Here is a 14,824-nt window from a genome sequence, read left to right as displayed (position 1 = left end):
AGACTGACGGCCTTGTGCCCAATGGGCTTAGGCCAAAAGGATGACGAGCACAAATGGCAACCAATTGCATTAACCCAGGGAGACAATGAGCCCTTTACAGGCACGAGTAGAAAGGAGGGCGTCTTCTTGAAACATGAGCCAATCAGATTCAGCCTTCTGAAGACGGATGCTCACGGCAGCCAATCAGATCACAGGAGCAACTGCAGAGCCTGGTGGAGCCAACGGTTTTTTGAAGAAGAAGGGGGGTGCTCTGCTAGAGGCAATGCGGGGAGGCGGGACGCCGGCTGGAACTTCGCCCAATGGGCGCAAGGGGCGGGCGGATGGGTGCGGCTCTCAGCCAACCGGAGTCGGGGGACGGCTTGATAAGCGGGCGCGCGGGCGAATAGGGCCGCGGGCGGGAGGCGCGTGTCCAATGGCGGCGGAGGGCGGGACGCAGGTGGGCAGGGGCGCGCCGCGCCCAATGAGCGCCGCGGCGCCCTTGAGTGGCGGCGGGCGCGGCCAGTCGCGCGGCGCCCAAGGAGGGAGCGAGGAGGGCTCGGCTGCAGTGCGGGCGCCATGTCGCGGCGGAGGTGGCGCGGCTCGCAGAGCGGCGACGGCTCCGGGCGCGGCGGGGACATGGTGAAGATGGGCGGCGGGGGCGGCGGCGGAGGCTCCGGGCGCTACTACGGCGGGGGGCCCGAGGGCGGCCGCGCCCCGAAGCGCCAGAAGACCGAGAACGCCGACCACGGCCCGGGGGGGGCCGGCGGAGGCGGGGTGAGGAGAGGCGACCGCGGGGGCCCTGGGCGGCAGCAGAGCCTCCAGGGGCAGCAGCAGTCTACCCCCCTGGAGCTGCACGGCTGTCTGGGCCCTAGCCACGTGTACAGCCCTGTGTGGGGCAGGTGGAGTCTCCAGGGGCAGGGGCAGTCTACCTCCTAAAAGGGGAGGCAGGTGGAGCCTCCAGCAGCAGTCAACTCTTCCCCCCCCCCAAGCTGCATAGCTGTCTGGGCCCTGGCCACGTGTACAGCTCTGTGTGGGGCAGGTGGAGCCTCCAGGGGTAGGGGCAGTCTACCTCCTGAAGCTGTATGGCAGCGTGGGCCCTGGTGCAGGCATACAGCTCTGGGTGGGGCAGGTGGAGCCTTCAGGAGCAGCAGCAGTCTATCCCTAAAGCTGTATGGTGGCTCGGGCCCTGGTGCACATGCAGATCACCTTGCTGCAGCTTTTGGAGGAGCAGGTAGAGCTTCAAAGAGCAGCAGCAGCCTGTTTCTCAAGTTGTATGAAGGCCTGGAGCTGGTGCACCTGTTCAGCTCTTGGTGGGGCAGGGAGACCCTTCAAGTGGTGAGCTACCTCAGTAAGTAACTTACCTAAGTAAGCTATTCGAAGTATCTTACATAGGTAAGTTACTTAGAAGAGGGCTACCTCACAGTGCCAGATGTGAGGAAGGGCACCAGGAGGCAGGTCTGTAGTTTTGTGTGCCCCCAGAGGCACCTGGTGGGCCACTGTGATACAAGAAGCTGGACCAGATGGGCCTTTGGCCTGATCCAGTAGGGCTCTTCTTAGGTTCTTAAGTATAGAAGTGGTCTATCCCTAAAGCTGCATGGCAGCTTGGGCTGTGGTGCTCACACGCAGCTCTCAGTGGGGTTGAAATGATCTCCAGGAGCAGCAGTGGTCTACCCCTAAGGCTGCATGGCGGCCTGGGCCTTGGATCATGGGGAGAGAAGAGGAATAGAGAGCTCTAGTAACACTGTGATTAGAAAGAAGCCAACAAGGAGCGCCTAGGGAGTGGTGGGTTCTGAAAATGGGACCGAGGAGGAAGAAGTGCATCCCAAGGGCATGGCCTCTATATGGAGTAAGGCTACTGCCAGGCCTTTGTGCGCACTTGTTTCCCTTCTGCCATTGTGTCACTCAAGATGGGTTCTCAGGTAGAAATCAAAGGTATGGTGCAACTCAACATAGCACATGTGGGGGATTCCCCTGGCGGTGTGTCATCCAGGGTGTTGGCTGGGCCCTGCTCAGCTTCTACAAGGTGGCTGCGTTGCATGCGCCTTGGAGCTTTCTGTTAAATGATGCTATGATTCTAGATAGCCTGTGGGGCACCTGATGCAAGCATGACTAGGCAGGAGCCCCCATGCATGCCAGTCTTGAGTTTCAGGATAGGAGAGATGCAAATATTAGCAGTCAATATAGTATATGGGAAGTGGTAGACTGCAAGTGTGGGCTCTGAGAATGGGGTGCTGTGGACAAGAGCAGCCGTGCATGTGTATGCATTTGCATTTCTTCAGTCACACAACTCAAAATCAGTATGCATATGTGGGGGTTCTCAGGTGAGCTTCTATGCAGGGTGCTGACACCCTGGTGGCAGTAACTTGTGCCTCACAGGCCATCAAGAGTCATGTTATATTTAACAGTTTCATCTGAGTGGTTCCAGGGCATGGCCTAAAAGCACATGATACAGGCATCTTGTGGAAGCTAAGCCGGGGTCTGGTCAGTGTCCTGGCAGGGAGACTACACAAATTTGACACATGCCACTCGAGTTCCACTGCAGGGGGGAAAAGGTGGAGTAGAGAAGTAACATAATGGGGTGGTTTTGTGTAAAAGTAGGGAAAAGGGGGTAGCTTTTTAAAAGAGAAATTTTTTTTTAAGGTTTACAGAATGTGGGGGTGGAAATAGCTAAAACTTTCCACAGTGATTTGGCACCTGCTGTCTTCTGGTGTGCAGCAAACCATTTGGTACTTGCAAGAGACATTCCATTGGCTGTGGTGACTCAAGCGTAGTGCCTTGCCATTACAACCAATGGAATTTCTTGCAAGGATCCAAGAAGGGAGATGTCATGTGGTGGGCATTTTTAATGAGTCCCACATTTTGCGCAGCTCTTTGAACCTTTGCGTCCTTCTGTGTCTTGGTTCTGTTTAAAAACAGTGGGTTGCAGCGATAAAGAAGCAAACAAGATTTGCACAAACACTGCAAAATACTAAAACTGGCAGGATAAATAGATATAAGCTTAAAAGTCTTTAACACATTCTTGAAAATGAGGAGGAGAGGGGCCAGTTGGAGGCGGGGTGAATCTTTTCATTCAAGCACACACTACTTTTTAGTGCAGGATAACGGGACCCTGCCCAGAGAAGCTTAGAATCTGGAAAAGGTGAATTGCAGAACACATGAAGCTGAAGAAGACTTGTAGTGAATGCCACAAGGAGATGAAAATGGCTGCAGGTTCTTTTTTAGAAGCTGTGTTTGTGGGGATAGAGGCAATATTACTTCTTGAGTATCAAGATGGAGAGCCTGACATAAGTACTTTTATAGTTGACTCCACCCCAAATGTTTAGGGCTAGGTTAAGATGACTGATCTTGCTCTAGTTCTAGCTGCCTGAAGCCCGCAAGTAAAAGTACCTTGCAGCATGTGGTGGTCACCCTCAGTCTTCAAGATGCAGGTGGGTGGGCTCTTTCCCAGTGACGTTGGGGGTGTGCAAGCGCATCCCTGTTTGACAGGTAGGACAGTGCAAACTCCACAATGGAGGCAGCACTGAAGCTGTCAAGGTAGTGCTGATAGTACTCAAAAAATCTGGGCATGAGAACTTTTGAAATGAATTGTCGAAAGATAACGGGAAGAACCAAGCCAGTATATGCAGGTTTCTTAGTGCCCGGTTCCCCCCAGAATAGATTTGGGTAGTTCCTGCTCATTAGCAAGTGTGTACCTTTTCAAGATATCCATGACCGAGAGGGTTAACTTTTGGGAAGGGGGCTAAAGTGGGGATGAAATGGGAACAGCAGCATGTTCTTAATTGCCTTTCTTTATCTTCTGTTAGGAGAACTATGATGATCCCCACAAGCCAGCTGCTTCTCCCGTTGTCCACATCAGGGGTCTGATTGATGGTGTTGTGGAAGCTGATCTTGTGGAGGCCCTGCAGGAATTTGGCCCTATCAGGTTAGGAGTGGGCAGTTGCGGCATCTGTGGAGTTTGGGTGGTTTAAGTGTCCTGCTGCGGACACTTTTGTGCAAGGTGACTGGGCAGCATCAGTACTGTGGCTTCCCTCCTAGCTATGTGGTGGTGATGCCCAAGAAGAGGCAGGCCCTGGTGGAGTTTGAGGATATCCTTGGAGCCTGCAATGCCGTGAACTATGCGGCAGACAACCAGATCTACATTGCCGGGCACCCGGCCTTTGTCAACTATTCCACCAGCCAGAAGATTTCACGACCCGGTGACTCAGATGATTCCAGAGGAGTCAACAACGTGCTTCTCTTCACCATCCTGAACCCCATCTATTCCATCACAACGGTGTGTAGTGGTGCTGAGCCAGGAAGGTGCATTTGAGTGTGTGGCGTTGCAGGTGTTTCTTGAGGGTGCAGTGTGCTAAAAAAAAAGATTGTGGTCAGCATGTTGTGCTTGAGGAAGCCATGTCACAAAATGTCCTGCTTGGTCACATGGCAATGGCATAGTCTCCAAAGCACCAAGCCACCTGGGCTAGACTGTAGCAGTGCCTGAATAAGGGGTACAAATAGTCTTTAGGGCTGCTAGGAGGTTGAGCAAGGGAAAAGTTTTTTGGGGTTTTCATCTATTACTTTACCTTTCCTCAGGATGTGCTGTATACCATCTGCAACCCTTGTGGCCCAGTCCAGCGGATTGTTATTTTCAGGAAGAATGGAGTCCAGGCTATGGTGGAATATCCTTTATCTGTTCAATGATCAAATGAACAGGAGGTGTTGAGCCACACTGGTCTTTGGTTATGCAGTTGGAGCCGCTGATGGCCTAGGAGAGATTTACTGGGCCCTCTGCCTTTTTGGCAAGAATAATAGTCACTTTGTGAATGGAGAATAGGAATTATTAGCTTGAAGGAAAGGGGTTGACATCCTCCTACTTGAAATTGGAGTGGGTGGTATCTTCCAGTCCTTTAAAAGACAGTTTCTTGGCTGTGGATAGTCTGCTGCAGTCATGGAAGCTTGCAGATATTCACTTATATAAGCCTGTTTTGACTGTTTAAGTCTTGGGGCAAACTGGGCATTGGCAAAATATAGAGATAGGTTTCTTAGTCTGGTTCTGCCTATGAACCTAGCAGCCCCCAGAAGGAGCTAGATGCCTTCTCAGTGCAGATAGTGTGTGTTTGGTCTGAAGGTACGCTCCCTGCATTGAATGGGAGGGAGGGGGACCTCAAAGCCTTCAGGAAGGGTTTAATAAGAGAGCCAATTGCAGTCCTTCAATGTTGCATCACTCTCTCATGTCCAAAAATCTGCCCCACACGCTGCTGAAGGTTCCTTAATGCTGTGAACATTTGACTCGGTGCAGAGTGCTCAGCGAGCAAAGGCATCTCTGAATGGGGCTGACATTTACTCTGGTTGCTGCACTCTGAAGATTGAGTATGCCAAGGTGAGTGGTGCTGGGTCTGGTTGTGTCTGCCTGTGGCAGGTCTGCGATGCATCTTGGCTTACTGAATCTGCAGGTGCCCACAGAAAGTGAGGCTCTTCTTGCTACCATGAATTCTGTAAGTAGCATGTTTCTTGGTGTGCTCTGCAGCTTCCATTTCATACTTCTGTTCCAAGAGCTTGAAATTGGACACAAGATTATACAACCAAGAGTATTCCTGCTTCTGTGAAGAGGAGGGATAAATAACCAGTTGAATTTCCGAGCTTGCTGGTCTGTCTTCATAGCTGATACAGCAGTACATGCCTTGTTTGCTCCGTGTGGGGGGAAAGCCAAAAAATGGAAGAGCTTTCCAGTGAAGTGCTGGAATTTTGGGTTCTGCCTCTGCCACCCTGGTCCTGAGTTGTGTGTTGAGTCACAAGGCTAAGGGAGTTGCTGCTTATAGTGTGTGACTAATCTGTGGAACATGTTGCCACAAGCTTGATGTGAAGGCTGCTAGTAAAGATGCAGCAAAAATTCGTTGAGCGTCGATGTTTGTGTTGGCCAAAAAATCATTTACTTTATTAAGGGATTATTAGGTGCTGTGGGCTGATATGGGGTATCTGCATGCAGAATGAGCTGCGTGGACCCCAGATCTGGCACAGATGCCCATTGAGCATAAACACATAATTCAACACTGGCATGACTTGGTATTCAGGGTTGACTTGTCTCTTTCAGATCTGCATTGTGTGTGTGTGGTTCTTTTTTTTTTTTTTTATCCCCCCAGCCTACCCGCCTGAATGTGTTCAAGAATGACCAGGACACGTGGGATTACACCAACCCCAACCTCAGTGGACAAGGTAACCTTGTTAGACTGCTTTGAAGCCTCACACAAACTCATGCCTCTCCCGTTGAGTAGCACACTTCATAGCTCTTTGTGTGATGTAATGCCATTTGCCTGCTGTCCAGCATGGTGCCTGGCTTGGGACATACGTCTAGGGTCTCACAACAGTGCTTGGGTTTCTGGGCCTCTTTTAAAGGTACTATTGGACTAATAAGTGACTCTTTATAGTCTGAGGGGCCAAGGCAACAGTGCGGGGTTTAGATAGTGACACGCACAAAGCAAAATGTTGGGAGGGGCATCATTTTGCTGACTTGTCTCCATGACAAATCTTACACACATCTTACATCTTAGGCCTAGTATTGAAAACTGTCGCTGTCGTATGATGGTTTTGAGTCCATTACTGGCCCTAGAGAACTAGAACACAAGCATTGGGAATTAGGGGTGCGTATTTTAACTTCAGAGCATGCTTGTACTTAGATGGGTGGAACTGAGAGGTTGGGTGTGCTTCCCAGGGTGAGGAGTGGGCTTTACTAAAATCCTTTTGCGAGGAGTGGCATAAAATGGTTTTTAGCTATTGATCTGACCACTCCAGGGAATAGCTCTCATCTTTGACTGAGAAACCAAAGGAAGGGAGTAGGCCTGAGCCAGCTTGTGCGGCTGGCACCCTGGTTGTGGCCTAGAGCCCTGCGACTGCTGGTGAGGGAAAAGGCTCCCCCTGCATCTGCTTATGGAGGCTGCCCACAGGCATCTTCAGGGTGAGAAACATCAGCCAAATGGGACTGACATCCCTGTCAAAGGACCAGGGAAGTAAGTGTGGCAAGCAGGGATGGTCTGCAGTCAGCTGAGGGGCATTGTGGACCTATGTGAGCCCCATTGCGTTTCTGCAGCATGTGTGCAAGGGACTCTGGTGTGCTGAGCAGCATTTTTGCCGTACGTGCAGTGCGGGTGGTGGAGCCGTGGCATTAAACCAGTTCAGAAGTGGGTGGGTATTTACTGTAGGTGCATCCTTAAGGCCTGGAGTGAGACTAAATTTGGGCTGTGGGTGTAGAGGCGACTGGAAGCTACAGGAGGCTGTTACCTTTGGTGGCACCTCCCCCTTGATATCGCCAAGCAAGCAATGGCATTACATGACTTGACATGAACATGACTCACTTTCTCCTCCAAGGTACATAACTAGAAGATGTGCAGATGGACAGGGGCTAGTTGACAGGGCCGTGCAGTTCAGTTAGCCGCCGCCTCCTGGCTCTCCTGCCTTAACGCTGGGCAAAGAGGAGGTGCCTTAGCCGGGCCTTTCCCCAGCTCTGAACAGTGCTTTCACACATGACCTTGGGGGAACCGTATGCTTCTGCAGTGGAAGTTTTGAGACTGCCTGTGATGTGCCTTCTGCTACACACCCTCTAAACACCACACAGTGTAGGAAAAAAGCCATCCTTCCACTAGGCTCTGCTTGGAGAGAACACGCAGCATCCTAAGCGTACCCGAAATGCAGCTTCATTTTTTACATCAAGAACACAACACCGTGATCCAAGAAACATCTACAAGCACAAAGAGAGAGACAGAGAGAGAGAGAAAGACGCACCAGGCCACGACATTCTTACAAATTCAAACCAGACCAAAAAAACCAAACCAAAAAAACCTTGAACCCAAGAATGTAACACAGAAACTAGGAAAACACAGACCAGAGGGGTCTCAGACAAAATGCACCAGCGCTCTTACCGGCGACCGGAGTAGATCTCAGAGGCCCTCCGAGACATAGGATGCTCTCCACAGCAACACGCTTTGGTTTGGGAGAGCAGTTTATCACTCCATGTCCAGCAGTCCTCGGCTGCCAACATTTTTTGCAGCGCCAAGCGGAGACAGACAAAAAACCAAAACACCAAGGCCCCACAGCTCCCTAGAGGCTGGGGGTGCTTTCTGCTCCGGGGGGGCACTCGCGCTCCAAGGCACACTCCATCCATTAACAGAGGAGAGACACGCACATGGGAGACCTACACAGAGCCAGAAGCACCAAAACCTGTTAACAGCACATGACAAAACTCAGGAGATGCAACACGGAAGGGACACTCATTATTACAAACCCTTTATGTCCTTTTTCTTGATACCATCTGAAGACAAAAACATCTGTGAGCCCTTTTTATTTAAGCAAAAATTTTTACTTTTAAAAAATTGTATCCGTTTCATGCCTTTGACTTGACTTTGACTCTGAAACCATGTAACGCAGGGTCGCAGTGTATGTTTGATGGGACGCCATCTTTCAGAACTGTGCTTACACTGTTGAAGCGTCCAATGGTAAGAGAAATGCAGAATATGTATGTGACAATGGACATTGTACTGTGTACTCCTGCTGTAAGTAGCCCTTTTCAATCTTTGTACTGACTGTTGTTGAAATAAACTGTACAAAACACCTCTAATTTTTTTTGTAAGAACCAAATGAAATTGTATGGATTGCATAAAAGTCTGCCATGTACATAATCGTGTCCCAGCTGGATGACTGCTGTCTTTTTGTTTTGCTGCTATTCTCTTCTCAGTCTTGTAGTCCTTAATTTCTACTGGGCTAAGGTGGGGGGGGGGGTGCAGTGTTTTTTCTTTTTCTTTCTCCTGTTGCCTTTAGTAGAACTTAGACTCATAGTGCTTATTTGGTGACAGATGAGCAGTTGCACGCCGTCCTGTGGCTTCTTCCCCCGGCCCAAGTGGGTCGTCTTTGTAACTAGTTCTTAAAAACCCTTGCTTCATTGAGATTATCTTGAGCTTTTTGGCCTCCCAGAGATCTTGCTGAGAGCAAATGCAAATCTGTGGCCATTTTGAATTGGTCAAGGCTGAGCTATCCAAATAGCAATTTGCGACAAATGCTTAAATGACAAGTGGGCCAAGAAAAAGTAGTTGGATCAGGAGTTTGTTCTGAGTAAGATCAGAGCAAGTACCTCCTTGCAGAGCTGTCCCATCCCTTCCTAGCTCTGGATGGGAAGGGGTGGGGGTCTTCTTGGGAAACAAGTCTTTGTATGCTTGGCAGAAGTTGACTTTCCAGCTCTCTCACCTCACAGTGCTTGGAGGCAGCTCTGGTTCCAAGGGAGCCTAACTGAGGAGCAGTGGGGTGGTCTTGTGACCAAGCAAGGCCTTCCAGCATCCAGGCATGCCCCAGACAGACAAGCCCTGTGTTGTTCTTTTACCTTCTTAACAGCCGTGTCCTTTTGGCAGGTGAGCCAGGTGGCAACCCTAACAAGCGGCAGAGGCAGCCTCCTCTCCTTGGAGACCATCCTGCTGAATACGGTAAAAGGCCACCATGTGCAGCAGCCTCCAGGGTAGTGGACTCTCTGAATGGTCCTGCCCCACCTCTTTAGGTTCCTGATGGTTTTTTCTTCCTTCCCCCAGGAGGACCGCATGGTGGCTACCACGGACACTATCACGACGAAGGTTACGGGCCTCCCCCTCCACACTACGAAGGAAGGCGAATGGGTCCACCTGTGGGTGGCCGCCACCGGGGACCAAGCCGCTTTGGGCCCCAGTATGGGCACCCACCGCCTCCTCCCCCACCCCCAGAATATGGCCCCCATGCTGACAGCCCTGTCCTGATGGTGTATGGCTTGGACCAATCCAAGATGAACTGTGAGAGGGTCTTCAATGTCTTCTGCCTGTATGGGAACGTGGAGAAGGTAAGCTGGTTGCGCACCTGCTTCATGTTGCTGCTGCGTTGTTGGGAGCCGAGGCAGCTGAGGGTTGTGCCAGTCATGGCATAGTTCTTGGGTGATGGGCGAAAGGGCAGGGCAGCTCCAAAACCTCACAGGAAGAGGAATTTGGGGCAGGGCCTCTGATGCCTGATCAGAACAGCCTTATGGGGCAAGGTGGTCATTTAAAAATCCACAGGTAACGAGTGCTTTGCACTATGCCCGAAACTAAGCGCGGGCCCAGCCATAGGGTGGATTACTGCCATGTGAGAGTGGCCATATCTGCCTTTTCCAAGAACGGGGGGGACACCAGCCAGACTGCATCACAAAGCGCCAAGCCACAGCTGGCTCTCCAAGGGCAACGTGTGGCTCACTTACCCTCAAGCTGTAAGCCGGGTCCTTCATGGTAAGGCAGCCCCATCCAGAGCAGGCCTTAAGACTATTACATACTTTGAATTGAGGACCAGAAGATAACTAAGCCAGGAAAGAATTGGTTCTTGGAAGCAATAAGCTTACCAATGAGTAAGGGAGGAAAAGTGGAATGGGGCAGGCACAGAATCTGTAGGGAGGGAAAGCCTGGAAATGCAGGTTGCAGTCTTGAGCTTAGTTCCTGTGGCGCTGCACGTTGAAGGCTATTGAGGAAGTACAGAGGTGTGGTTGTCCATGTTGCTTTTTGGGTATAAGCGGAGATGTGTCTTTCTTCTGAAAGGTGAAGTTCATGAAAAGCAAGCCGGGAGCAGCCATGGTGGAGATGGTAGACGGTTATGCCGTGGACCGAGCCATCACCCACCTCAACAATAACTTCATGTTTGATCAGAAGCTGAACGTCTGGTGAGCAGGCCTGTCTTCCACTGCCCCACACACTTTCCTCTGCACCCCCCCTCCCCCAGATTGGAAGCCTCTGCCGTGCTGATGGTCTTGAAGGCTGACCCTCCAAAGGGGTGTGCGTGTACTGACGTGGCCTCACTTCTGCTTCTTGCAGTGTGTCCAAGCAACAGGCTATCATGCCGGGCCAGTCGTATGGCCTCGAGGATGGGTCCTGCAGTTACAAGGATTTCAGTGGCTCTCGGAACAACAGGTTCTCAACCCCAGAGCAGGCAGCCAAGAACCGGATCCAGCACCCCAGCAATGTGCTGCACTTCTTTAACGCTCCTCTGGAAGTGACAGAAGACAACTTCTATGAGGTGAGCTCTCGGGTCTCTTGGTCTGGCATCTGGCTCTGTTGAGTGCTGTGGGGGTGGGGCCCAGGAGTGGAGTGCTGCAAGAGTCCTACCTTTAAGAGGAGCAGATCACAGGCTCCACACAGTCGCAATAATGGAGGCAGCCTGGCTCTGGGACTCTAAGCAGCAGTGCTGAAGGATTCTGTCAGAAATGGATTATAAATTCAGGGCCTTTTGCTCAGTAAGAATTAGTCTTTGTGCAGGCTTCGCTGTCTCAAACAGGCATATGTGGAGGGGATAACTGCTTAGAATGAAGCTAGTCTTGCAAAGCTGATCACAATATTGCAGCGTCTTACACGTATGTGTCTTCTCTTGTCAGATTTGCGATGAACTGGGGGTAAAAAGACCAACTTCAGTCAAGGTGTTTTCAGGGAAAAGTAAGTATATGTTGCAGCTTCCCAATCTCCAAGTTGCAATTTAAAGCATGAACTGAGGTGGTCTGCCTTACTCAGCTGGGCTGGTTGAGAGATGGTGCTCAGTGCCTGTGTGGTTGGGTGTGTGTGAGAGAACACTGCTCTGAGATTGAAGTCTAGTAAAATTGGTTGTGTCTGATGTGCATTATAGAGCCAGGTAGGCTTCAGCAGGTGGAAGAGCTATGATGATAAGAGCAGGGTGGGGCCTCCCTTTCCTAACCTTGTTCAGACCAGCTAACAGTCAAGCAACACATGTTGCATGGCAAGGCTAGAGTGTGACTCTTCTCCATTACAAGACAGTGAACAAACTTCCATATTGCATTGCGATACCAGCATAATTCCCTCTTTCAGAAACGGGAGGGGAGGGTCTGAGACGTATCTGACCAGTTAATGTCTCTGCAGGTGAAAGGAGCTCCTCCGGCTTGCTGGAGTGGGAGACCAAAGGGGATGCCCTGGAGACTCTTGCATTCCTCAACCATTATCAGATGAAAAATCCAAGTAAGCTTTGTGTTCACATTTAGGGTTGGTTTCCTGATCTGTCTGTGTTCTCGTTGCTCTGAGCATTCCTGTCCTCAGAATTGGCTGCCACCAGCTACTGGGAGGCTGCACTACAAACTCCTAGCACCCCAGATGCTGCCACAGCAGTGTCTGGAAAGTGTGGGGGCCATGGTGTTGCCACCTGGTCCCCTCGATGGGGAAGCAGCAGGACTGCTGCTGATAGTAGTCTATTTGGAATTGGGCCTGAACTTGTGAAGCTTTATAGCCTAAATCAGAATGAGCTTGAGGGTAGATGAACCCACAAGTTTTCTTCCTGAACCACCTGCTCTTTGTGTCATGGTGCCATCAGTAGTGCTGAACTAGGTTTGCCTCAAGGATGCCTCAGGCATCATCCAATTGGTCCATGGGTAGGTTGAGTGCGGGGCCGAGCAGTGGAGAAGAGGAGGCTGGGCCACTCTGGTGCAAATGCTCCTAAAATGTAAAGCTCTTCCTACTGACATCTTTGTCTTTTCTGAAATAAAACAAATGCTGAGGGAATGGATGTTTAAACTGGAGAATGATCAGGATTTGGTTCACAAAGTAAACCGCTTTGTGAACTTTCAGTTGAAAAGCGGTATATAAATACTGTTAATAAATACTGTTAATTTGGATATAGTAAGATCTTCAAATTTTTCCCAGTTGTACTGTTTCCTGAAGCCAAGTCACTCAAGAGAGCAGTATTTATATTCACTTACCTTTGCCTCCTTGAGAAAGGTGTTCACTGAACTGTGTTTTCAAACTATGCCAACTGCAGTTCTAGATGGCAGATATATGTCCATTCCCAGGCATTTGAGGCTTTGTATTTGCGGAGCAGGACAGACTGAAGGTATTGTACATTACCTGTTTCATTGTCAGCTTTATCAAAATCCTAGGGTAAGATTTTTGGAGCCTATTTTGGCTACCCTTCAAGGGGAGAACACACATGAAATTGTGTTGGTTACTTTCCCATTGTGACCCATTGGTCACTTATAGCGTAGCGCTGTTTGCCAAAGCTGCCAGAACTATTCGTGCCAACTACCTGGGGGAAATAGTGGTAGATTGTAAAGGAGATTCCTTAATATGATGGGTGCAGGTGCCTTTTGTGCTTGATTTTGACCTCATTTTATCATTGTTTGTATCTTGATGTATTTTTGGATTTACATGTTTTATCTTATTGTGATGGCTATTAGCTAATACAATAAACAATCTTTGGAGGTTGAGCGCGGGGATGTCAAGCTTGGCGGCTCATTTGGGAGCATTGGAGGCTTCCCTTGGTTTGCTCAATTGCAATGAGTCTTGGCCTGTCTCTCTCCCTGAGGTTTACCACATACCCATTTCATCTCTGCTTTATGAGAATAAACTTTTATGGGACCCTCATCTTTTTTGTTTTCTCTTCTAGATGGGCCGTATCCTTACACACTGAAACTCTGCTTCTCAACTGCTCAGCATGCCTCGTAAATTCTTTTGGTTCCTGTTGGAGAACATCTTTACTTTCCCCCCCTTCCTTGTGGCTTTTTTGCAAAGCATCCCTGTGTTCCTTTTTTTTAAAAAAAGAAAAAGCTTGAGTAGAAGCTGCCTGCAGCAGTCAGGTGGGAAGAAGAGGCCCCGTGGTGTTCAGAGGACATCTGATTTTAAAGCAGTTGTACATGTGACTTGTTTGTTCCCACTCATACTATGTGCTGCCTGTGCCCTTGGCACACCTCAATAAAGCTGTTTGGAAAACAAACTCTGGTGGTTGTGTTATGGCATCATTGGCATATATGACCCTTAGTGGTAGAAGAGAAAACTGCTACAAGGGGCTGCGCAATCTTAAAAACATGCGGGGGTGACAGTGGAGGAGGGTACTAAAGTGGTGCCAGGCCCAGTGGAACAGTGTGGTGCTCTCAAGTCCAGGTATTCAAGCTTAATTGCTGTGTAGAACAGTGCTTCCCAAACTTTTTAGCACCGGAACCTACTTCTAAAAATGACAATCTGGTTTAACCCACTAGACAAAATATTTTCTTTACTATTTGGGCTGTTGTGCTTCTGAGGTTGCTAGAGAGTTGTTACCATGCTCCTGGGCATTATTAAACTACTATACTGTTTTTATATTATGATGCATGTTGTATAGAATGTGTGGGTGAGTGTGTAGAGTGTGATTGTTGAAATTGTATATTATGCTTTATCGCAAAGGTGCATAAATTTCGTTGTGCTGTAGCACAATGACAAAGTTACTGCTACTAGAGGCCTTACATATTGTGTGTGTGTGGGGGGGGGGAACCATGGGTGTCAAACATAAAGCCTGTAGGGTGAATGTGGTACCTGGGAACTATATTTCTGACCCCCATTATAATTGGGCTCTCCCATCATGATAATTATAATATCTTGAGATCATGAACCAGATTTGCACATTTTCTGTCATTTGGAGCTATTGAGTTTCTAGGTAAGAATAAAGTGCTTCTTTATGGCTGACATCTGGTTAATAATGTCACTTCTAGCCCTCAACTGGCACCACGAATACTATTTGGCCCACTGTATGATTGCTGGATTCTCCCTATAAATGAAGTTCAAGGACTGTTCCCCCTAACCTTAATGGTCATTGCAGGGTAGCCAGAAGGCTGAACTGGAGAATAAAATCTGCAGGTAGGGACTCCCAGCCTAGATAAAAGGCTGAAACTGGGTTTTGCACACGAGCTATAGCATGCCAACTACTAGAAAAATAGAGAAATGTGAGATTTTTAATGTGGGGGGCCCGAGGATGACCTCATACTACAGGTTAGTATTCCAACTAACCAGTTACTTCTGCAAACTGCAGGGGGCTTGCAATGGTTTTTTGTTTGTTTGTTTCAAAGACTTGTTTGTGACCCACAGTTGAGGAA

General features: G+C 49.4%; 1 protein-coding gene across 1 annotated transcript; it reads left to right on the top strand.

The window, feature by feature from the left end:
* Positions 1-546: 546 nt before the first annotated feature.
* HNRNPL (heterogeneous nuclear ribonucleoprotein L) lies at positions 547-13,692 on the top strand. Its single transcript, XM_066638420.1, has 13 exons — positions 547-753; positions 3,783-3,901; positions 4,015-4,252; positions 4,552-4,639; positions 5,244-5,338; positions 6,099-6,171; positions 9,351-9,422; positions 9,525-9,805; positions 10,527-10,648; positions 10,800-11,001; positions 11,357-11,414; positions 11,853-11,948; positions 13,366-13,692. The coding sequence occupies exons 1-13, from the start codon at positions 556-558 to the stop codon at positions 13,422-13,424; spliced, it is 1,701 nt and encodes a 566-aa protein (XP_066494517.1). The 5' UTR covers positions 547-555; the 3' UTR covers positions 13,425-13,692.
* The last annotated feature ends 1,132 nt before the right edge of the window (positions 13,693-14,824 follow it).

Source organism: Tiliqua scincoides, chromosome 10 (assembly GCF_035046505.1).
Source record: "Tiliqua scincoides isolate rTilSci1 chromosome 10, rTilSci1.hap2, whole genome shotgun sequence".
Classification (NCBI taxonomy): domain Eukaryota; kingdom Metazoa; phylum Chordata; class Lepidosauria; order Squamata; family Scincidae; genus Tiliqua; species Tiliqua scincoides.
This window is presented reverse-complemented; position numbering and strand designations above follow the sequence as displayed.

Coding starts and splice junctions, on each gene's coding strand:
- HNRNPL (XM_066638420.1), top strand. CDS start 556: ATGTCGCGGCGGAGGTGGCGCGGCTCGCAGAGCGGCGACGGCTCCGGG. Junction 6,172..9,350: donor CCCCAACCTCAGTGGACAAG/GTAACCTTGTTA, acceptor TCCTTTTGGCAG/GTGAGCCAGGTGGCAACCCT. Junction 9,806..10,526: donor TGTATGGGAACGTGGAGAAG/GTAAGCTGGTTG, acceptor TTCTTCTGAAAG/GTGAAGTTCATGAAAAGCAA.